This window comes from Procambarus clarkii, chromosome 10 (genome assembly GCF_040958095.1).
Source record: "Procambarus clarkii isolate CNS0578487 chromosome 10, FALCON_Pclarkii_2.0, whole genome shotgun sequence".
Lineage (NCBI taxonomy): Eukaryota > Metazoa > Arthropoda > Malacostraca > Decapoda > Cambaridae > Procambarus > Procambarus clarkii.
In genome coordinates, this window is record NC_091159.1 from 26,053,464 (window position 1) to 26,079,144 (window position 25,681).

The 25,681-nt window shown below is 47.2% G+C and overlaps 2 protein-coding genes across 2 annotated transcripts in view; both read left to right on the plus strand.

Annotated features, from left to right (window-relative positions):
• Positions 1-3,432: 3,432 nt before the first annotated feature.
• LOC123752510 (T-box transcription factor TBX20) overlaps positions 3,433-25,681 on the plus strand; it is a gene marked incomplete in the record, with an annotated part of 253,446 nt that continues 231,197 nt past the window's right edge. Inside the window, 1 exon segment of the mRNA XM_069321775.1 lies at positions 3,433-4,048.
• The window catches only part of LOC123773410 (T-box protein H15), a 37,066-nt gene continuing 15,418 nt past the window's right edge, over positions 4,034-25,681 (plus strand). Inside the window, exon 1 of the mRNA XM_045767163.2 lies at positions 4,034-4,189. Within this exon, the coding sequence (XP_045623119.1) occupies positions 4,084-4,189 (106 nt within the window). The 5' untranslated portion in view covers positions 4,034-4,083. The remainder of the gene's footprint in view (positions 4,190-25,681) is intronic.

The following is a 25,681-nucleotide window of genomic DNA, read 5'->3' on the forward strand; positions in this document are numbered from 1 at the left end:
TGTGAGTACTTGTCTTAATTGGCAAGGAGAGAAGACTAGGAATTACACATTTACAAATGTCTTAAAGGAATTAGTGGATTTGTTTATACGTCATATTAAAGCAGTAATGGTTATTAACTCAATTATTATTTACTACAATTCTATCCTTGGAATCTTAAAACAAAATATACGTTAATATTTACTTCAGGACACTACATGTGGTAGTTTGTACCCCCCCCCCCCCACACACAACACAACACTCCCCCCTCCACACACAACGACCATCCCCCACACACAACACCCCCTAAACACATACAACAACCCTCCCCCCCCCCACCACCACACCCACACAGGGAAGATCGATGCTCCGGCAATTGGTGAACATCATCTTAGCTACAGAGATAAGCTAAGTTTTGTTTGGGGCCTTCCCCAAGCCCCATTCCCTACCCTTTCCCCAAGCCACAGTCTCTCCCCTACCCAATTTCCACCCCAGCCCCATCCCCCCACAAAGCCCCCCTCGTTATTGAAGATCATAAGCACTTAAGGACCAGAGAGAGTGGGGCGAGGCAGGGGGGGGGGGGCCCACCCTGTGGTTGGCGCACACGGGGTCCTTGTTTGCCTGTGGGATGACGCCATTGTTTGTCATATGGGATTAACCATTGTGTGGAGGCCATACTGCCAATTTGATCTTGTTAGTGATGGTTACTCACAGGGAGCCGGTCGGCCGAGCGGATAGCACACTGGACTTGTGATCCTGTGGTCCCGGGTTCGATCCCGGGCGCCGGCGAGAAACAATGGGCAGAGTTTCTTTCACCCTATGCCCCTGTTACCTAGCAGTAAAATAGGTACCTGGGTGTTAGTGAGCTGTCACGGGCTGCTTCCTGGGGGTGGAGGCCTGGTCGAGGACCGGGCCGCGGGGACACTAAAGCCCCGAAATCATCTCAAGATAGTCCCTTCATCTTCTAGTGTGGGGTCTGGTCAACCGCGTGTTGGCTATTGAGGGGTGAACTTACCTATTTGTGTGGGCAAGGGTTGAGCTTTAGCTCCCCCTAGAAGCACGTTTTCCAGCCGTTGGTGCAATGATTCAAGCAACATGTGCATTAATATCTTCACTTTAAACCCGTTCTCTTCATATGCCACTCCGTACAAAATGCAGCCGTCTAAGCTATCCGGAAACAAACCCAAGCCAGGCTGTCCTACATTACCCGAACCAAAACCTAACCAGGGTCCCACAAATAGAAAATGGGACATCACGTCAATTTTGCGAGCCGCTGTGGGATCGAACACACTCATCTTTGGGCTTCAGGGATGAGAGTTCATCAAATATTTTCATCGAGAGATTCATCACGTACTTCAGTGTTTTCTTAACGAAACCTGTGCTTCTCTCCTCAATCATGACAGCTTAGTCTGTGTTTATTAAACAGTTTGCGAGTGTGGCAAAACCTGGCAACCTAATGGTCATTGTTGCCAACAACCTCGTTCCGCTTAACAGTAGTTTGGTTAATGTAGAGGGACCAGATTCACGAAGCAGTTACGCAATCACTTACGAACCTGGGGCCAGATTCACGAAGCAGTTACGCAAGCACTTATGAACCTGTACATCTTTTCTCAATCTTTGGCGGCTTTGTTTACAATTATTAAACAGTTAATGAGCTCCGTAGCACCAGGAGGCTGTTTATAACAATAACAACAGTTGATTGGCAAGTTTTCATGCTTGTAAACTGTTTAATAAATGTAACCAAAGCCGTCAAAGATTGAGGGAAGATGTACACGTTCGTAAGTGCTTGCGTAACTGCTTCGTGAATCTGGCCCCAGGTCTCTTAAGAGGACTCTTGAGTGTTTCACGAGTCTTAACGAAATACTAATAACGAAATACTAACCAGTAACGAAATACTGCTGTTAAGTATACAACCAGGGTATACCATGCCACGAACCACAGTATACCAAGACACGAACGAGAGTATACCAAGACACGAACGAGAGTATACCAAGACACGAACCACAGTATACCAAGACACGAACGAGAGTATACCAAGACACGAACGAGAGTATACCAAGACACGAACGAGAGTATACCAAGACACGAACCACACAGTATACCAGCTCCCGTATACCAGTAACGATGTAGAATGAGTCGACGTAATTCTCCCCGACACACACACCTGCTCCATGCTACATTTACACACTTCCCATACCTGTCCTCTACCCCCCTCATCCCCATCCCCCCTCACTAATAACTCTCCCCCACCCCCATACATCTATCCACCCGCGCCTCCATCCGAGGACAGGATTAGGGATTCATTAAGTTTAGTCTGGACACTTGCAGCGTTTGACACCTGTGACACACCTGCTTTAGTGTCAAGCAGTCAGCCTGGTCGAACACAACTGTGTCAAGTGGACAGTGGTTTGGCATACCCTTCCCCTCTTCCTCGTCTGACATAACTGACCCCAGGAGACGCAATTAGGTGTCAAGCTAACAGTTACTTGACACCCTTTCCCCTTACTTTCCCTTAAGCTAACACCTTTTCCCCTTACTTTCCCTTAACCTAACACCCTTTCCCCTTACTTCCCCTTAATCTAACAGTCTCTTGAGCCGGCACAACTGACCTATGAGACGCAATTAGATGTCAAGCGGCCAGTCACTTGACACCCCCACTTCTCCCATAGTTTGACAGCCAATTGGTCCGATATAACTGACTCCAGGAGTCAATTAGGTGTCAAGCAGCCAGTCACTTGACACCCCCACCTCCCCCCCATAGTTTGACAGCCAATTGGTCCGATACAACTGACCCCAGGAGTCAATTAGGTGTCAAGCGAGTGCATAGTAACGAGGTCAGGCTGCCGTCTCCTCCATAACTCGCCCTGACGGACGAACCTTTAATTATATTCTATTAAGAAGACGCTAATTACAGAATATTACACGTTCGCACCCGATGCTCTTAATTATCACACACAATAGCGGTTCCGTCCAGCAGCGGCCGTTAGTCTCCTTCGTATTTACCCGCGGAATTTTAAATTCATAATTTTCGGAGGTTCGCCCCCCCCAATCACTCACCTCTGTAGGGGGGCTCTCTCTTCAATCCCCCCTTCCTCTGCAGGGCTCTCCAACCCCCCTCTGTAGAGATTCCCCCTCAACCCTTTTATCTGTAAGGCGAGGCACTTATTTAAAACTAAGTCAGTCTGCTGGCTGTGTGAATTTATTCAGGCGTCAGGGGAGGGAAGGAGAGGGGAGGGAGAGGGGAAGGAGGAGGGAAGGAGAGAAGTCAACACAGAGGGCAGGACCCCACGCCACAGCCCCCCCCCCCACTGGTCAAGACACCCCCCCCCAGCGCTCTGTAATCCCCCATAGCATGTTACCAGATCACTAATTATCCCATAAATCCTGAGTTAAAATAATCCTAATTATAACATAAAATACGAGTTATTATATGCTTAATTTCCTCACAGAAGCCGAGTTATAATAAAGGCAATTACTTCACAAATCACGTTATGAAAACAAAGTAACTCTGGTATAATTTTAAGGCTTTGTGTCAAGGCGAGACTTAAGTCAGTCTTATGGAACGCCCAGACGCGGGCTGCCCACATCCACTATATCCAACGATAATCATTGACCAAATACATTATAAAAATTAAAAAAAAATGTTGGATGATTCACCCGATGAAGTTGCACAATGATTTCTTCATCGATCGAAAGACCAGTAGACTTTGGGATATAGGATATTAAATCAGGAAATATAAAGTGAAGGTGCTTAAGTTATATGATAATTGATTTTAAATGAGAGAATTAAGTGTGCAAAGCAAAATGTTTTGAAATACTGTGAAAATATATGTATATTAAGTTAGCAGGAGAAAGTTTGAAGGTTGTGAAGTGAACTATAGTGCTGGAATTACTCAATGTCCTCCACACGCATCTAGCAGTTCTGTTTACCCTCGAGAACTGAAAATGGCGGGAACTGCAGCAGCGCCACCGACGCCCCACTGACCAACCTCTTCGGCAGACCTTCAATGTTTTGAGAGTTGGTTTAATCCGTCGGCATCCGCACTACCATCCGCCCTCTTCCCCCCCCCCACGGCCCACCAGCACACCGCCCACACGCCCACGGGATGAGTGTGGTTGAGGACGCGGGCGTACTCAAGGCGAGAGCCACAGACTTCTCCATCGCCGCGATAATGGGCGCTGCGGCTAAAATGGCCCCACAAGCCACAGAAGGTTAGTCTATTTTGTAGTGCAATCTGCGTGTGTGTTGTTTGCTGTGTATCAAAATGTGTATTTTGATTTTCCTGTGTATTTTGCTCTGTCGTTTGTCGTCCAGTTTAAATTCAAATTCAAATAAAAAAACTGTCGCATATATTATCACATCACAATAATCCTCATGTTTTCTCCTTAGTACATATTAATTAATTTGTAAAACTATCCTCTTTTACAATGCTCTTTCGAATCACTAATGAATCTTTGATTAGAGAGACGATTCAAAAGTTTAACTCGCGAAAAAACACAAAATAGGAGCAAATCGTCAATAGGCTTTTCCCAAAAGCTGGCGTTCAGTAGATCAAGCTTCGTGTCAGCTGGAAGGAAGTCCGCCAACTGGAAGAGAGCTTCAGCGGGAACAACATTCAGACCACACCGCCATTACCGCCAAAATTCTTGATCTTAGTGCTTGTTGGAAGCCGTTGTCCTGCGGGTCCCTGCCACTCTTATTACCCCAGGTACCGATCCTATTTGTTAAGACTAGGCTGCGCCCAGCCGCACCTTGGCACTTATTGGCCAATTTTAGGCTAAACGACAGATAAACGTCATAGTAATTAACAGTAACTCCTCCTACAGTTTCTTATCCTTGTCGTGTGAGCTCCGTTTCTGGTGCCAGGAATTTTCTACCCAGCGGGAGCCATCAGAGTTGCTGCTTTATTGTGTCGTCTCTACCTTGGGACTCTTTAGCCTCTAGTGGTGGCCAGACCTGACTAAAGATTCTTTCCCACCATTCGTGGCACCCCACAAGAGGCGGCGAGACGCCCCAGGCTCTAGTAAGTCAGTATCCGACTATTTCATCGTAAACTCTACAGCTGCTCTTTGTTCTGGAAAGACCTATGGAGCGGACAACAGCAACACAGTTGAGGCGAGCGTCCTGGTTGATACCTGGTTGATGGGGTTCTGGGAGTTCTTCTACTCCCCAAGCCCGGCCCGAGGCCAGGCTCGACTTGTGAGAGTTTGGTCCACCAGGCTGTTGCTTGGAGCGGCCCGCAGGCCCACATACCCACCACAGCCCGGTTGGTCCGGCACTCCTTGGAGGAATAAATCTAGTTTCCTCTTGAAAATGTCCACGGTTGTTCCGGCAATATTTCTTATGCTTGCTGGGAGGACGTTGAACAACCGCGGACCTCTGATGTTTATACAGTGTTCTCTGATTGTGCCTATGGCACCTCTGCTCTTCACTGGTTCTATTCAACATTTTCTTCCATGTCGTTCACTCCAGTACGTTGCTATTTTACTGTGTAGATTTGGTACTTGGCCCTCCAGTATCTTCCAGGTGTATATTATTTGATATCTCTCTCGTCTTCTTTCTAGTAAGTACATTTGGAGGGCTTTGAGACGATCCCAATAGTTTAGGTGCTTTATTGCGTCTATGCGTGCCGTATATGTCCTCAACACCACACAAGCATGATTGGATCCCTGGACGGGTTGAACGGCGTTCACGTGCGCCTGGTCGGGGGACGGGGCGTTCATGTGCGGTTGCTTGATACCCGCACAGTACCCCCACGGTGGTGGGTGTACCGGCACAGTACCCCCCCACAGTGGTGGGTGTACCAGCGCAGTACCCCCACGGTGGTGGGTGTACCGGTACAGTATCCCCACGGTGGTGGGTGTACCGGCACAGTACCCCCACGGTGGTGGGTGTACCGGTACAGTACCCCCACGGTGGTGGGTGTACCGGCACAGTACCCGCACAGTATCCAGTTCCCTCTTGAACACTGTGAGGGGTTTGCCAGTTATGTCCCTTATCTGTAGTGGAAGCGTGTTGAACAGTCTCGGGCCTCTGATGTTGATAGTTCTCTCTCAGAGTACCCGTTGTACCTCTGCTCTTCAACGGGGGTATTCTGCACATCCTGCCATGCCTTCTGGTCTCATGTGATGTTATTGCTCTGTGCAGGTTTAGGACCAGCCCCTCTAATATTTTTAACTTATAAATTATTATGTATCTCTCCCGCCTGCGCTCAAGAGAATACAGATTTAGGCTCTTTTGTCGGTCCCAATAGTTTAGATGTTTTATCGAGTGGATTCTAGCAGTAATTAAAGGATTTCTGCACGCTCTCCAGGTCAGCAATTTATCCAGCTTTGAAAGGGGCTGTCATTGTGCAGCAGTACTCCACTCTAGAGAGCACTAGCGTCTTGAAAAGTATCATTCGTATTTGCATCTCTAGTGTGAAAGGTTCTTGTTATCCAACCTGTCATTTTTCTTACAGTTGTGACGGCTACTTTATTGTGTTTTGAAGGTAAGGTCTTCCGACATGAGTACACTCAAATCCTTTACATTGCCTTTTCGTTCCATGTTATGATTTAACCGAGTTTTGTACGTGGTTTCCGTTTTTATATTTTCATTTTTTCCGTAGCGCATGAGCTGGAACTTATCTTCGTTAAACACCATATTTTCTGTAGCCCATAGAAAGACCTGATTAACATCTGATTGTAGGTTTGCCGTCTCCTCTATGTTGTCTACTCTCATAAAAATCCTAGTGTGATCTGCAAAGGACGATAGAGTACTATAGATTGTGTCCTTGTCTATGTCCGATATGAGGATGAGAAAAAGTACTGGAGCAAGCACAGTACCCTGGGGGACTGAGCTCTTCACGGTTGATGGGCTGGATTTTATTTTGTTGACTATTACACATTGGGTTCTGTTAGTTAGGAAATTGTAGATCCATCTGCGTATTTTTCCGGTAATTCCTTTTGAACGCATTTTGTGTGCAATAACATCATGGTCACATTTATCAAAAGCTTTTGGGAAATCTGTGTAAATTACATCAGCGTTTTGTTTGTCTTCCATGGCATCTAATGCCATGTCATAGTGGTCCAGCAACTGTGACAGGCAAGAGCGCCCTGTTCTGAAACCATGTTGTCCGGGGTTATGGAGATGCTGTGATTCCATGTATTTTGTCATCCTACTTCTTAGCACACACTCAAAGATTTTTATGATGTGTGATGTTAATGCTATCGGTCTGTAATTTTTTTGTCTCTGCCTTATTTCCTCCTGTATGGAGTGGTGCTATCTCTGCTGTTTTTAGTAAGTCAGGGATAACGCCAGTATCTAGGCTTTGTCTCCCCAGAATGTGGAGGGCCTGCGATAGTGGTTTTTACAGTACTTGATGAATATGGAGTTCCAAGAATCATGGCCAGGTGCAGTGTTTAGTGTTTACGTTGAGTGAGGGTTGACTCAAAGGTATTTACCACGTGTGATGGAAAGTGAACAGTCGGCCAAGTACGTGAATAACGTGATTGATAGACAGACAGACTCTCTGTAAGGGCGCTGGTGGCTAAGTGGACAGCACTCTGGATACGTAGTCCTGTGGTCCGTGGGTTGATTCCCGGTGCCGGTGGAAACAAAAATGGGCAGAGTTTCTTTCACCCTAATGCCCTGTTCACTTAGCAGTAAATGGGTACCTGGGAGTTAGACAGCTGTTACGGACCTGCTTCCTGTGTGTGTACTAACCTATTTGTGCTAGTGGGGGTTGAGCTCTGGCTCTTTGGTCCCGCCTCTCAGCTGTCAATCAACTGGTGTACAGGGTCCTGAGCCTACTGGGCTCTATCATATCTACACTTGAAACTGTGTATGGAGTCAGCCTCCACCACATCACTTCCTAATGCATTCCATTTGTCAACTACTCTGACACTAAAAAAATTCTTTCTAATATCTCTGTGGCTCATTTGGGTACTCAGTTTCCATCTGTGTCCCCCTAGTGCGTGTGCCCCTTGTGTTAAATAGCCCGTCTTTATCTACCCTGTCAATTCCTCTGAGAATCTTGTACGTGGTGATCATATCCCCCCTAACTCTTCTGTCTTCTAGCGACGTGAGGTTTAATTCCCGTAGTCTCTCCTCGTGGCTCATACCTCTCAGCCCGGGTACTAGTCTGGTGGCAAACCATTGAACTTTTTCCAGTTTGGTCTTATGCTTGACTAGATATGGACTTCATGCTGGGGCTGCATACTCCAGGATTGGTCTGACATAGGTGGTATACAAAGTTCTGAATGATTTCTTGCACAAGTGTCTAAATGCCGTTCTTATGTTAGCCAACCTGGCATATGCTGCTGATGTTATCCTCTTGATATGGGCTTCAAGAGACAGGTCTGGCGTGATATCAACCCCCAGGTCTTTCTCTCTCTGACTCTTGAAGTATTTCATCTCCCAAATGATACCTTGTAACTGGCCTCCTGCTCCCTACACCTATCTTCATTACATTACATTTGCTTGGGTTAAACTCTAACAACCATTTGTTCGACCATTCCTTTAGTTTGTCCAGGTCTTCTTGAAGCCTCAAGCAGTCCTCCTCTGTCTTAATCCTTCTCATTATTTTGGCGTCGTCAGCAAACATTGAAAGGAATGAGTCTATACCCTCTGGGAGATCATTTACGTATATCAGAAACAGGATAGGACCGAGTACAGAGCCCTGTGGGACTCCACTGGTGACTTCACGCTAATCTGAGGTCTCACCCCTCACTGTAACTCTTTGCTTCCTATTGCTTAGGTATTCCCTTATCCACTGGAGCACTTTACCAGTTACTCCTACCTGTCTCTCCAGCTTATGTACCAGCCTCTTATGGGGGACTGTATCAAAGGCTTTCCGACAGTCCAAAAAAATGCAGTCCGCCCAGCCTTCTCTTTCTTGCTTAATCTTTGTCACCTGATTGTAGAATTCTATTAAGCCAGTAAGGCAAAATTTACCCTCCCTGAACCCATGTTGGCGATTTGTCACGAAGTCCCTTCTCCCCAGATGTGTTACTAGATTTTTTCTCACGATCTTCTCCATCACTTTGCATGGTATACAAGTTAAGGACACTGGCCTGTAGTTCAGTGCCTTTTGTCTGTCACCTTTCTTGTATATTGGGACCACATTAGCCACCTTCCATATTTCTGGTAGGTCTCCCGTCTCCAGTGACCTACTATACACTATGGAGAGTGGCAAGCAGGGTGCCTCTGCACACTCTTTCAATACCCATGGTGATATCCCGTCTGGACCAACAGCCTTTCTCACATCCAGATCCAACAGGTGTCTCTTGACCTCATCTCTCGTAATTTCGAACCCTTCCAAGGCCGCCTGGTTTACTGCCCCCTCTCCTAGCGCAGTGACCTCACCATGTTCTATTGTGAAGACCTCCTGGAACCTCTTGTTGAGTTCCTCACACACCTCTTTGTAATCTGTATACCTGTCCTCGCCTGTTCTAAGTTTCATTACCTGTTCTTTCACTGTTGTTTTCCTCCTGATGTGACTGTGGAGTAGCTTTGGATCGGTCTTGGCTTTGCTCGCTATATCATTTTCATAATTTTTCTCTGCGTCCCTTCTCACACTAACATACTCATTCCTTGTTCTCTGGTATCTCTCTCTGCTTTCCGGTGTTCTGTTATTTCGGAAGTTCCTCCACGCTCTTTTGTTCTGTACCTTTGCTTCCATACATATCCTGTTAAACCATGGATTCTTCTTTTGCTTCTCGGATTTTTCCCTTTGGGCCGGGATGAACCTGTTTACTGCCTCCTGACACTTTTGGGTGACATAGTTCATCATGTCTTATACAGACTTAGCTCTGAGGTCTGTGTCCCATGGTATATCCCTTAGGAAACTTCTCATCTCCTCATAATTCCCTTTTCGGTATGCCAGTCTTTTGTGTGTGTGTGTGTGTGTGTGTGTGTGTGTGTGTGTGTGTGTGTGTGTGTGTGTGTGTGTGTGTGTGTGTGTGTGTGTGTGTGTGTGTGTGTGTGTGTACTCACCTATATGTACTCACCTATATGTGCTTGCAGGATCGAGCATTGACTCTTGGATCCCGCCTTTCTAGCTATCGGTTGTTTACAGCAATGACTCCTGTCCCATTTCCCTATCATACCTAGTTTTAAAAGTATGAATAGTATTTGCTTCCACAACCTGTTCCCCAAGTGCATTCCATTTTTCTACTACTCTCACGCTAAAAGAAAACTTCCTAACATCTCTGTGACTCATCTGAGTTTCCAGTTTCCACCCATGTCCCCTCGTTCTGTTATTATTACGTGTGAACATTTCATCTATTTCCACTTTATCAATTCCCCTGAGTATTTTATATGTCCCTATCATATCTCCTCTCTCCCTTCTTTTCTCTAGTGTCGTTAGGTTCAGTTCCTTCAGCCGCTCTTCATATCCCATCCCTCGTAACTCTGGGACAAGCCTCGTCGCAAACCTCTGAACCTTCTCCAGTTTCTTTATGTGTTTCTTCAGGTGGGGGCTCCATGATGGCGCGGCATACTCTAAGACGGGTCTCACGTAGGCAGTGTAAAGTGCCCTAAAAGCTTCCTCATTTAGGTTTCTGAATGAAGTTCTAATTTTCGCCAGTGTAGAGTACGCTGCTGTCGTTATCCTATTTATATGTGCCTCAGGAGTTAGATTAGGTGTCACATCCACTCCCAGGTCTCTTTCTCGAATCGTTACAGTGTGTGTGTGTGTGTGTGTGTGTGTGTGTGTGTGTGTGTGTGTGTGTGTGTGTGTGTGTGTGTGTGTGTGTGTGTGTGTGTGTGTGTGTGTATACTCACCTATTTGTGCTTGCGGGGGTTGAGCTCTGGCTTTTGGTTCCGTCTCTCAACCGTCAATCAACAGGTATACAGGTTCCTGAGCCTTTTGGGCTCTATCATATCTACACTTGAAACTTGTGTTTGTGTGTGTCGAAAACAAAAGTTAGTTAGTAGTTAGTTACAGTTGATTGACAGTTGAGAGGCGGGCCGAAAGAGCAGAGCTCAACCCCCGCAAGCACAACTAGGTGAACACAGAGAGAGAGCGCGCGCCCGGTCGCGTACCCGGGCAGCCTGGGGGTCCGGGCGGCTCATCAGGCCCCGGCTACTTACACCGTCGTCTCCCACCACCGGAACTAAACGCTAACCAGCATCTCGACACTATACATCAGTCTCGGGGGACGGGGCCGTCCACCCAGCCTCCCTACAGGTACCACCCAACCCCCACAGCCTCCCCCTCCCCCCTCCCCCCCTAGCAGCAACCTCCGGGGTTCAATTAGCCTCCCCGGTATTACTCAAGCAGCTCGTCTTGGGAGTCGAAGCCTCGTTGGCGGTCTCAGAGCCTTGCCAGTATCTGACTTGCAACAATAAATTCTTATAAATAATAAACTACTTATTACTGATAATTTATTGAGGGTTGGAAGAGACGGCGGGGAGGGGGGGGGGGGGTAGGGGGGGTGTGGGGGGGGGGGAGCCAATAAACATCACCCTGACAAGCTTCTGGAAAGATCCAAACAGGCTTGTCTGAGTGAATCACCAGGTGGTACTTCTTCTGTAAACTAGAAAATGCAACTGGATAAATACGTTAAACTGGGCTTCAGTAACTCCCCTAACTATACCCTGATAAATTGAACGGAGAACACGAACACGAACACACACGCGAACACGAACACACACAAGGGGAGAAGGGACTTCGTGACACACCACCAACATTGGTTCTGGGATAGCAAATCTTGCCTCACAGGTTTAATAGAATTCTACGACCTGGTAACAAAGATTAAGCAATAAAGAGAAGGGTGGGCAGACTGCATCTCCTTGAACTGTCCGAAAGCCTTTGACACAGTACCCCACAAGAGGCCCTGGGTTGGACGATATTTCTCGGGTTAAATTGTCTGCAAATTGGGTGATTGTGTGTGTGTATATTCCGGCTGAGGACGGTCGTGAACATGTTCAATAGCACAGAGTTTAGACACGAGTCTGGTCGAACTCCAACTGTGGGAGGTGAAAGGTTTAGTAATTCCTCGCCCTCTGCCCCATTGAGGCAGAGGGCGAGGCATTCGTTCTTCATGCAGGTCTTCATTAGTTTAAGGAAGCCCAATTGTGGACTGCGATATCCGCAAGTTTGCACCTAAAAATGTCGTACCAGAAGCTGTCGAAGGTCTTGTGCAAACATTTTGTTGCTATCAATGCTATTTGGGTTTGTTGGTCGAGGCTACAGCATAGATGGTGTTGATGGCTTGTTGGGTCTCTCGCTCCTGAATACAAATGGCTTCTCGGTAAAGAGCTCGTTATATTCCAAGTAGTAGTTGAGCTGTTTGATATTTTACCCAAACATTTACCAACTGTTTCTAGTAGGGAGATTATGCGGTAGTTAACTGGCTGGTGAATGTCAGTGACATCATTCCCTATTAGAGAGATGTTCCTTCTTACATCATCTCCAACATGACCCTCTCTCCCTTACCCCTCTTGTCAATCACCTCACACTGTGGTGCTCTCCCTCCACCTTCCTTCACTATCACCAGCATCAGGAGGAGGAGGAGGATGCTGTGGTGGTAGCCCCGGGCTCACCAGTCCTGTAGCCTAGGTCACCTCCCACACCCCTACCGTCTGTCTGGTGTCAGATGAGAGCCGCCACACTCACTCTCCTCTGACGTCCAGATGCACACACTCTCCCAGCCTCCGACACGTCAAGATGGTCCACCAGCATCACGCCCTCACAGGCCACCAACTGAGGCCTACACGTCAACCCTCACATGATATGGAGAGGTTAGACCAGAGTGCAAATGGACGAATGTGTGTGTGTATTTACTGTTTGTAACTGCAGGATCGAGCTATTAACTCTTGGACCCCGCCATTTAGAGAGAGAGAGAGAGGGGGGGGGGGGGAGGCACCAGTACTAGCAGCATCACCACCACCACCACCATCTCATCCCACAGATGCTCACCAACAATAACTTACCCTTGCTAGGCAAACGTCTCCCTTCCCCCCTCCCCTCCTCTCCATCATTCAATCTCCCCCCCCCCCCACCCTCCACCTACATCCTCAACCCGGATTCTCATACCTGGCCTAAACCCTGGCCACCTGGCCGGTCTATCACCATCTGCCGCTCTCACCATCCTCACCAAAAAGGCGGGAGAGAATGCAGCCTCAACCAAGGAACGAAAGGGCCCAAAAAATCCCTCCCTAAAATGGTCTTAAAAGTCCACAGTGGTCTGGCTGCTGCCCACTTAACTCGAGCGGGAGAATTAGGGAGAGCTTGGCGCCGCCCCGGACCGATCACCACAACCTCTATCGCTGCCAAGGCTGTTATTTCCCCGCCAATAACAGACTGGAGGTGTGAGGTCGGGCGGCCACTCTGCCATTTGCCCCTGCACGCTTGCCCGATACATCAACTCCAAATCACCACAGAGAGCGTTGCTACGGCCGGCGCTCTTAACTTGTTTCTTGAGATAAATCATTCACTTGTTTGCTCCTCTCACCTGCTTTCCCACAGCTCCGCCACCCACTCGGCCAAACAACGGCGCTGTTTTTTTGTGTGTTTTAACTCGCTTGGGCGTTTCGTCTTGATTGTATATAGAGGAAATCACTTTTTAAATAAATTGGAGAGTGGGGTGGGTAGCGGCGAGGTTTGGTCAGGGATTAATACTTAACTGCTGGGAGGTGAGCTGAGACTCCTCTCTCCAGCGTGGGGGGAGGTGGAGGAACATCTTCCTGGTGGGGGGCGGACACCCCCTTGTCTACACCTCCTGCTCCTCCTCTACCACATGCACCACCACCACCTCCTCCAGCACCACCACCACCACCACTAACATCACCACCACCACCACTAACATCACCACTACCAGCACTAACATCAGTACTACCAGCAATTCTACTCCCCAGGTCATGCGAAGCTGGAGTGAATCTTAGCATACTTAAGTCTGCCAAACACACCCTGCGTCAAGCATGACTGCTAGGAGACCTTGACCTGTGCACCCAGCAGGTCCTATAGGACCCACCTGTGCACCCAGCAGGTCCTATAGGACCCACCTGTGCACCCAGCAGGTCCTATAGGACCCACCTGTGCACCCAGCAGTCTCTAATGGAGGGAGGGAGAGAATTATCAGGGGAAAGCGCCAAGCCATTACGACTATATAGCACTGGGAAGGGATTAGGATAAGGATTTGGGATGGGACGGGGGTGATTTTTGTGATTTTTGAATCACAAAGCGAACGGAGCCAAGGTTGCAAGACCTTAGCAACCCCCCTCCCCCCTCCCCTTATATAACAACCTGGTAGTTAGCAGCTTCCTTTAACGACCGTTTAACTACAAAGGCTTACAATACACAGGGTGATTTACGTGGGTCGGGACTAGCCAAGGAGCGCACTTACCTCAGTGGGTGGGAGGCAGCGGGCGTTGTCTGGAGGCGGGAAGGCTGCCCAACCACTCCCGCCTGCCCCAGGGAGAGACAGACACACAGAAGTTAATCACTATATAGGTTGGGTTACTTTTTGCTTCGTCTTTTTATTTAACAATACTGTTGTAAATCACCACATGGGTGCCTCTGGGACCTCCGTTTTGGTACCCATATATTTATTCTCATACACTCACACAATTGTGAGTTGACAGTTGGGAGGCGGGACCAAAGAGCCAGAGCTCAACCCCCGCAAGTACAACTAGGTGAGTACACACACACACACACAACTTTTTTAGTGTCAGAGTAGTTAATAAATGGAATGCATTAGGCAGTGATGTGGTGGAGGCTGACTCCATACACAGTTTCAAATGTAGATATGATAGAGCCCAGTAGGCTCAGGAACCTGTACACCAGTTGATTGACAGTAGAGAGGCGGGACCAAAGAGCCAAAGCTCAACCCCCCCGCAAGCACAACTAGGTGAGTACACACACACACTTGGCTACACTTGGCCACAAATAAGAGTGCTCTGCGGCATAAGATAACTCTCCAACACATGACAAAATAGGTATGATGGACGGTTGTGGGTTGACTACATTACTACAGTTTCAGCCGAGCCTTAACATGTGTGTGTACTCACCTAGTTGTGTTTCCAGGGGTTGAGCTCTGGCTGTTTGGTTCCGCCTCTCAGCTGTCAATCAACTGGTGTACAGGTTCCTGAGCCTACTGGGCTCTATCATATCTACATTTGAAACTGTGTATGGAGTCAGCCTCCACCACATCACTTCCTAGTGCATTCCATTTATTAACTACTCTGACAATAAAAAAAAATATGTTTAATTTTGTTGACCAGACCACACACTAGAAGTTGAAGGGACGACGACGTTTCGGTCCGTCCTGGACCATTCTCAAGTCGATTGTTGACAATCGACTTGAGAATGGTCCAGGACGGACCGAAACGTCGTCGTCCCTTCAACTTCTAGTGTGTGGTCTGGTCAACATACTTCAGCCACGTTATTGTGACTCATCGCCTGCATCTGTTTAATGTCTTTATGACTCATTTGGGTACTCAATTTCCACCTGTGTCCCTTTGTTCGTGTGTCCCTTGTGTTAAATAAACTGTCTTTGTATACCCTATCAATTCCTCTGAGAATCTTCTATGTGGTGATCATGTCTCCCCTAACTCCTGTCTTCCTGCGACGTGAGGGTTTAATTCCCGTAGTCTCTCCTCACAGTTCATACCCCTCAGCTCAGGCACTAGTCTCGAGGCTAACCTCTGAACCTTCTCCAGTTTAGGTGTGTGTGTGTGTGTGTGTGTGTGTGTGTGTGTGTGTGTGTGTGTGTGTGTGTGTGTGTGTGTGTGTGTGTGTGTGTGTGTGTACACTTCAATTTCACAGGCCGTCAGGGTACATAAGACCCACTGTATCCCACAGATAAATACCACAGAGCTGGTCAAACCAATACTGTAACGCCATGTAGTGTACAACCCCCCCCCCCCATTAACCCTCCCTCCCCCCAACCATGCCCATTACCCCCCCCCACCACCATTAACTCTAACAACCATTTTCACACAACTAAACATCTTTTGTTTTCTCCAGAGGTCTTAAACATGAAACCCAACACTGTAGTTAGATTCAGTACACATTAAAACAACTACATCAGCCCTAAAACAAAGAATAGACTACAATCACTACAATAGAGTAATTGTTTTTTAGACAATTACAAACCGCTATTGTTCAATTACAAGTAACGACCGTCTGGTGGGATATTTTAAAACACCTTCACAAGAACACAGTAATACTGTAATGGACTTTATTTAACAGTCAATTCAATTTCAAAATTATATATAGAGATAAAAACATATATATATATATATATCTATATATATATATATATGATAGCAGTATTGAAGTACTCCATGTAGCCCTTTACACAGTTGAATTAATAGTTAGGACAATGATTGCTCCTCCCAGACCGGCAGAAAGGTATATTAGATATGATATAGATATATTAGATATAATATACCCTCTCTCCAACCCTCAGATCAAATTATCCCCAAACAGGATATTGTTTAAAATGATACACATTACCTTCAGAGCAGTTTACAAGTGTCGTATTACCACCGCTCCGCCTTTCAATTGTGCGAGAAGGGAAGGGAACTATCAGGGGGAGGGGGAAAGCGCCAAGCCATTACGACTATATAGCACTGGGAAGGGGGATCAGGATAAGGATTTTGGGATGGGACAGGGATGTGGGAACGTAAGTGTCCAACCACTTGGACGGTCGGGGATTGAACGCCGACCTGCATGAAGCGAGACCGTCGCTCTACCGTCCTGCCCAAGTGGTTGGACTCAATTGTGCGAGAATAATCTCCAAATGGTCTCCTCGGAGACCCGAGGAGCACCTTGAGACGCTGGAGTATCTCCTCCCCGGACGCTAACGACCGTAGTTACAAGGCTTTTAACTGTTAGAAATGCAAGTTAAACCAGTAGCCAAACCACTCGTTTGTGAAGGCACTACGGGATCACCATAGCCTGTGTTACCTGGAACTTCAGCTAGCGAATCTTTAACAATAACAACAGCTCGATTTTGAATGAAAAGCACCCTACCTACGACTCCCCAGGCCTGTGCTTAGACCAGGGGCCTCAGCACAGGCCTTGTTGACCAGTCCAGCAACGAGGAGGCCTGGTCGACGACCGGGCCGTGGGGACGCTGAGCCCCGGAAGCACCTCAAGGTACGCTAAACCACTGTTTTTTTTACCCAGAGGAAACTGAGGCAACGACTTGGGGTCTTGTGTAATTACCATCTGCCGTAAGACCATCGTAGATTATTAATGGGAATTATATGATATATGAAGGAATTAAAGTTAATTCTATAACAGCATATAATTAAGCTTTTAAAGCTTAGACAATTCTTGCAATGAGAAATTGCACAGCTTGATTTCCGACACTGAAGGCTGTTTGTTGGGGATGATATATGGGCGAGGTACAGCGTCATGTTCTTGTTCATGTGGTCCACTACAGTCACTGTGGTACACATGATGTGGTACAGACGCCATGGTACAGACGCCATGGTACAGACGCCATGGTACAGACGCCATGGTATAGACGCCATGGTACAGACGCCATGGTACAGACGCCATGGTACAGACGCCATGGTACAGTTACGTTGCAACAGTTACTGTGCTACAGACACTGGAACCGCCAGCTGTAGTTATGACCCTCGTAAGATCAACCAACTGTAGTTATGACCCTCGTAAGATCAACCAGCTGTAGTTACGACCCTCGTAAGATCAACCAACTGTAGTTATGACCCTCGTAAGATCAACCAACTGTAATTATGACCCTCGTAAGATCAACCAGGTGTAGTTATGACCCTCGTAAGATCAACCAGCTGTAGTTATGACCCTCGTAAGATCAACCAACTGTAGTTACGACCCTCGTAAGATCAACCAACTGTAGTTATGACCCTCGTAAGATCAACCAACTGTAGTTATGACCCTCGTAAGATCAACCAGGTGTAGTTATGACCCTCGTAAGATCAACCAGGAGTAGTTATGACCCTCGTAAGATCAACCAGCTGTAGTTATGACCCTCGTAAGATCAACCAACTGTAGTTACGACCCTCGTAAGATCAACCAACTGTAGTTATGACCCTCGTAAGATCAACCAACTGTAGTTACGACCCTCGTAAGATCAACCAACTGTAGTTATGACCCTCGTAAGATCAACCAACTGTAGTTACGACCCTCGTAAGATCAACCAACTGTAGTTATGACCCTCGTAAGATCAACCAACTGTAGTTATGACCCTCGTAAGATCAACCAGCTGTAGTGTACACCAAAATCTCTTTTCATAAGTTCCAAATGAAAACAATAAAGTGAATAAGCTGAAATATTCTTCAAAGGGGTTTTATAATTCCTCTGCAAATATAACGCTTATAAATATATATATATATATATATATATATATATATATATATATATATATATATATATATATATATATATATATATATATATATATATATATATATATATATATATATATATATATTTATTTATATGTCTCAAAACACGCTATAACGGATATAGTAAACACGTTTAACGTCACAAAAGACTCTATAGTGGAATAAGAACGAACCCGCTTAATCTACAGGAACAAGTACCGCAGAGGTGTGAACCCAGCCAGCAGAGATCAGCAGACAGCCTCGCCCGCAGGTGCAGATGTCTGCTGTCTGACGGAGGCATAATTTATGTCCTTATTTTCTAGTATTCAATTTACGATATTATACCGTCTTGTAAGTGTTTAAGCGTATTAAGCTGGCGGTCAGGACGCCTCTATGTTAGCGAGGCTGCGGTTAAGCGGACTGGGACTGTTCAAAAGACATTGGTAGCCGAGGCTATTTTCCCAACATCCCGACAGCACACTTTTTAGGGAAACTTTGGCAGAGATATTTCATCGAATCACCTCACTTTGTGAGGGCCACGTGAGCAACACAAATGCGAACAAGCTTGAATGATCCCCAAGTATATATGCTTGGAGGACAGGTTGTAGGAGGACATGTTGTAGGAGGACAGGTTGTAGGAGGACAAGTTGTAGGAGGACAGGTTGTAGGAGGACAGGTTGTAGGAGGACAGGTTATAGGAGGACAGGTTGTAGGCGGACAGGTTGTAGGAGGACAGGCTGTAGGAGGACAGGTTATAGGAGGACAGGTTGTAGGCGGACAGGTTGTAGGAGGACAAGTTGTAGGCGGACAGGTTGTAGGAGGACAGGTTATAGGAGGACAGGTTGTAGGAAGACAGGCTGTAGGAGGACAGGTTGTAGGAGGACAGGTTATAGGAGGACAGGTTGTAGGAGGACTGGCTGTAGGAGGACAGGCTGTAGGAGGACAGGCTGTAGGAGGACAGGTTGTAGGAGGACTGGCTGTAGGAGGACAGGCTGTAGGAGGACAGGTTGTAGGCGGACAGGTTGTGGTTAATATAGGAGCCATTAACCCCAAAACTACCACCACTACTAATACTACTAGCACCCTTACTACCACCACCAATCAGCACCACCGTCAAACATATGTTCACCACCATCACCATCACTACCACCACCCATTAACCACCATCTCCACCCCCCTCCCAACCACCACACCAACACTACCACCACCCATTAACCACCATCTCCACCCCCCCCTCCCAACCACCACACCAACACTACCACCACCCATTAACCACCATCTCCACCCCCCCCCTCCCAACCACCACACCAACACTACCACCACCCATTAACCACCATCTCCACCCCCCCTCCCAACCACCACACCAACACTACCACCACCCATTAACCACCATCTCCACCCCCCTCCCAACCACCACACCAACACTACCACCACCCATTAACCACCATCTCCACCCCCCCCTCCCAACCACCACACCAACACTACCACCACCCATTAACCACCATCTCCACCCCCCCTCCCAACCACCACACCAACACTACCACCACCCATTAACCACCATCTCCACCCCCCCTCCCAACCACCACACCAACACTACCACCACCCATTAACCACCATCTGCACCCCCCTCCCAACCACCACACCAACACAGAAGCCAAACATCTCCCGCACCACCAGCAGCGGCAGCCTGCCCGAGTATGATAATCAACTGCCTGTTATAATTACCTCTGGCAAACCAGTACTGCCGAGTCTGCAAGCCACGCCATGGCCGCCTCACTCCTGACATTACCAGCACCTCCTGCAGCAGCAGACACGGGCCCTTGCAGCAGCAGACACGGGCCCCTTGCAACGGCAGACACGGGCCCTTGCAACGGCAGACACGGGCCCTTGCAGCGGCAGACACGGGCCCTGGCAACGGCAGACACGGGCCCTTGCAACGGCAGACACGGGCCCTTGCAACGGCAGACACGACCCCTGCAAACCTGCTGTAGAAGGCTCAGTTTCCACCGGTATGCAAAGCACCGGTATGCCACTACAGCAGATGCTGCCACGAAAATACACAGGTTCCTGCTGCTGACAGACACATCTGCTCTAGCAGACACGAGCTCCTGATGGAGACATTCAACTACAGCAGAGGTAGGTTCCTGCAGAGACGGGTTCCTGCAGAGACAGGTTGCTACGCAGACACGGACTTCCAGAGAACCCACCGGCTATCATAGCATACAGTGAATATTGAATCCTACAGTAAATACGGGATCCTGAAGTAGATAAACACGATGAAGCAGACATCGCTCACTACAGGAGCTACGGACGAACTGTATATCTCATGGTTGTCTGCAGTGCCCTACAGCAGACATGAATTGGTGCAACATGTCCTTGCAACCGATACCGCCTCCTGCAGCAGGCACAGACTCTTAGAGCAGACACTGGCCCTTGAAGCAATTATACGCCTCTGTAGCAGACTCTAATTATTGTCACATAAACGAATAAATTTTATTCTGCTGCAGATATTGCAGCAGACATCACCAATTCCTGCAGCAGACATTGGTAACTTGGAACACTCCTCCGGAAAAGATACTACTTAAGATTCTCTAAATGGAATGCAAGAATTTATGTACTTTTCCAAACAAAAGTAACCCCTATTCTCTGCTTTGAAAGAGATGGCAACTCAGCTAAACTAACTGAGAGTATACTTTACTATTGGACTATGTTCAGGACAAAAGTATACTTGCTGGTTGGTCAGTAAACTGTTGTGGTGGCCTTAATAACCTTCCAGAGGTTGATAGGCCTTAAGCACAACACCAATTATGCCTACGTTTTGACTGAAAGAACATTAAAAAAAAGTAAATCATAAGCCTATTCCATCCAAGGTCTAAATTAGCCTTCCTAGGCCTGATATAGAGAATCTTAGCACTTAAGATAGTGGAGAAATATACCATACAAGGCCAGGGATAAATTAGACTTAGTAGTTGCCTTCTTTCAGGGTCGTAAACAATATTATTAGTGCAAAAAAGTAAACTCTAATTGAAGCAACATGTTGAGTACTGCAACCATAGATACTCTTATATTTGAAAGATAAGTTGTCCAACTGCAATTTAGTAATCGCAATAAATAAGCTACAAGCTTAGTAATATATTAACTACAAGCTTAATAATTTGTTTTAGTTTACCATAGAAAAACTACATATATTTTGGAGATATAAATACAAAATGACTGATGACAAACGAGTTTCTAATATACAACACAGCACTGGTATAACTGTTATAATCTGTACAAGAGACAATGGTTCATCCTTTACCATGGCCGAGATTAGCGGCTTTTTAAACTAGTAATACAATGCTGAACTCTCGGAAGCAATACAGTTATTATGCGTTACATAACTGATATAACATCCAATTAAGTTGTTAAACATCAATCATTTAAAATTATTTGCATTCTTGAGATAAATGGAATGAAGGAAATGGTTCGGAACAGCCAGGTACCGAACCTGGCGGTATCTATATACTCCACTTCTCGGTATATATATACATTGAAAGTTTGCATTCGTCTTGGACAATGTTAAGGGCTAAAGTATAGTTGCTTGTTAGTAAGCAGTCCTCCAGAGGTTGATAGGCCGTAAGCCCAACACCACCACCAATAGACAAATTGATTTTGAATTTATTCCGTTTCTCACAATGTGTAGAAACATTTTAAATCAGCGCTGGACTACGTTTAGAACGGTCGGGTTCGTTCGCGCCTCACAATCGGGAAATCCGGGTTCGTATCCAGTGCGAGACAGAAATGAAGGGGCAAGTTTCCACTACCCAATGCCGTTGTTCGCATAGCTGTCAATAGGCACCCAGGAGTTAGTCAGCTTATTGTGCGGTCACATCCTGGGACGGGTCAGATTGTGTGTGTGATATTATATCTATCAGGGGGAGAAGGGGGTGAAACCTGCTGCTTGGGTAACAGCTTCTCCCCCGTATCAACCTACCCTGGCTTTGCGCCCTGGAGAGGCCACTCCAGACCGACAACCAGAGCGCAACTCCATAGTCTCCTGAGACTGATGGAGGCCTACCACTTTAATGCTGTAAATAATAGCCAGAACGCACTACTTGGCCTAATATACAAGGCTCGATTTGCCTAACAAGCAGAGTTTTCCTGAAATAATATATTTTTTCAAATTTTTTTTGTTAAGGAATGATAAAGATTGCCATTATATTTTAAAGAAATTTTACAAAACGTAACCTAACATCAGTAATTCATGTTCTTACTGTAATAATATTAATTCAAATAAACCAATTTGAAAAAAAAGTTTTGAACATACCGAAAATGCCTGTTAGGCAAAACGGGTCTTGCATACTAGGCCAAGTAGTGCGTTCTGGCTATGCTTCCGTTTGGCTTCGTGTTGGACTTATCATCCATTAACCTATAGAAGGTCAATAAGGCCAAGACCAACAGCTTACTGACCAACCAACGAGAAAGTTTAATTTAGTCCTGGACAAAAGTATACTCTCAGTCTATATACACCCCGAGAAGCTGAGAATATAATATAATATATAATGTATAATGTATACTCTGCGTATACAATATACACCCCTAAGCTTCCGTTGTTGTATTTATCATCTTTATATAGTTTATCCGCTCATTTAAAACTCTCTCATTCTCCTAAAAAAAAAATCGCCAAAGGTATGGTTATGCAACAATGACGTCACGAGTTGGCGATAATAATTAACTCCGATTGGCTGGTAATTGTCCAATCATCTTTACCAATTAGATACGACGCATCCAGAGAAATATACGACGTCGATATGTCTGGGGAATTCTTATTATATTAAATTACAGCCCCTTTTTTTTTGTCCTTATTTTGCACAGTTTTGTTGCTGCCTCGAGGCTCTTTATTTCGCTGGCTTTATTTAAACATAATAGATAAATAAAAGGAAAAGCAGAAATAGCCAAATTACTGTATAAAATAAAAACAAATTCTAATCATTGTTAATTGATGATTATTATTAACTGGTTATAATCAGGATTGTGTGTCCTTCTTGCTAATGACTTCCTTAACAGTGCTACACTCGTGTCACAATATATATATATATATATATATATATATATATATATATATATATATATATATATATATATATATATATATATATATATGTCGTACCTAGTAGCCAGAACGCACTTCTCAGCCTACTATGCAAGGCCCGATTTGCCTCAATTTTTTTTCTTATGAAATGATAAAGCTACCCATTTCATTATATATGAGGTCATTTTTTTTTATTGGAGTTAAAATTAACGTAGATATATGACCGAACCTAACCAGCCCTACCTAACCTAACCTAACCTAACCTAACCTATCTTTATAGGTTAGGTTCGGTTAGGTAGCCGAAAAAGTTAGGTTAGGTTAGGTTAGGTAGGTTAGGTAGTCGAAAAAACATTAATTCATGAAAATTGGCTTATTAGGCAAATCGGGCCTTGCATAGTAGGCTGAGAAGTGCGTTCTGGCTACTAGGTACGACATATATATATCAGAGAGAGAACATACTAACACAGAAAAAACACATTTAAGAGCCCAGTAAGATCACAAGGGTGAACGGTGAGATTAAACGAAGGAAGGAAGGAAGAGTAAGAAACGGGATGGGCGGAAGTAGGAAGGGGGCGGTGTAGGTAGACGCCTCATGATGGGACAGTGTAGGAGGGGATCCTGCGGGCGGAGAGGAAGGGGTGGAACCGAGGGTGGAACGGAACAGACGGAATAGGACGGAGGGTCGAATCTGCCGAAGATGGGATAGGAAAAGGGACAGTGAGTGGGGGAGATTTGGATAGTGATGGGAGGAATGGAATGGAAGGGAAGGGGAGAAGGTGTATATATATACACACAGCTCTCCCACAACAAATGACACGTGGGCGTGCGTGCTGGGAACCTAGCCATTACGACATATTTATTTACCGAATTATCGAATGGGAGCCGTCAGCGGCAATATTTATTTTCCCGCCCGTAACTCGTCATTATAACGCGGTCGGTAACCTGAGAGATGATTGGCGGCTCCTGGCCACGCCCACCGCCTTTCAGGGGGGGGGGGGGGGGGGAGGGGGTCCTGGGGTCGCGGGGGGGGGGGGGGGTCCTGGGGGTCCCGGGGGGGGGGGGTGTTGGTTTTGGGGGGGAAGGGAGGGGTCGCCCTTCCACAGGCTTCAGCAGACATCTGCTTTTCCACAGGCTTCAGTAATCACCCGCCCTCCCGCAGGCTTCAGCAGACACCGGTACCTCTTGCAGGCTTCAGCAGACACCGGTACCTCTTGCAGGTTTCAGCAGACACCCGCCCTCCCTCAACAGAACATACTAAGAACCAGCTCCACACCTCCCTGCAGCAGACACCAGCTCCACACTCCCCTGCAGCAGACACCAGCTCCACACTCCCCCTGCAGCAGACACCAGCTCCACACTCCCCCTGCAGCAGACACCAGCTCCACACTCCCCCTGCAGCAGACACCAGCTCCACACTCCCCCTGTAGCAGACACCAGCTCCACTACCCCCTGTAGCAGACACCAGCTCCACACTCCCCCTGCAGCAGACACCAGCTCCACTACCCCCTGCAGCAGACACCAGCTCCACACTCCCCTGCAGCAGACACCAGCTCCACACCCACCTGCAGCAGACACCAGCTCCACACTCCTCCTGCAGCAGACACCAGCTCCACACTCCCCCTGCAGCAGACACCAGCTCCACACCCCCCTGCAGCAGACACCAGTTCCACACTTCCCTGCAACAGACACCAGCTCCACACTCCCCTGCAGCAGACACCAGCTCCACACCTCCCCCCTTACAGCAGACACCAGTTCCACACCCCCCCCCCCTTACAGCAGACACCAGCTCCACACCCCCCCTTACAGCAGACACCAGTTCCACACCCCCCTGCAGCAGACACCAGCTCCACACCCCCCCCCCTTACAGCAGACACCAGTTTCCACACCCCCCTGCAGCAGACACCAGCTCCACACTCCCCTGCAGCAGACACCAGCTCCACACCCCCCCCCTTACAGCAGACACCAGTTCCACACCCCCCTGCAGCAGACACCAGCTCCACACCCCCCCCCTTACAGCAGACACCAGTTCCACACCCCCCTGCAGCAGACACCAACTCCACACTCCCCTGCAGCAGACACCAGCTCCACACACCCCACCTGCAGCAGACACCTGCTCCACACTCCCCTGCAGCAGACACCAGCTCCACACCTCCCTGCAGCAGACACCAGCTCCACACCTCCCTGCAGCAGACACCAGCTCCACACCTCCCTGCAGCAGACACCAGCTCCACACCCCCCCCCCCTTACAGCAGACACCAGTTCCACACCCCCTGCAGCAGACACCAGCTCCACACACCCCACCTGCAGCAGACACCAGCTCCACACTCCC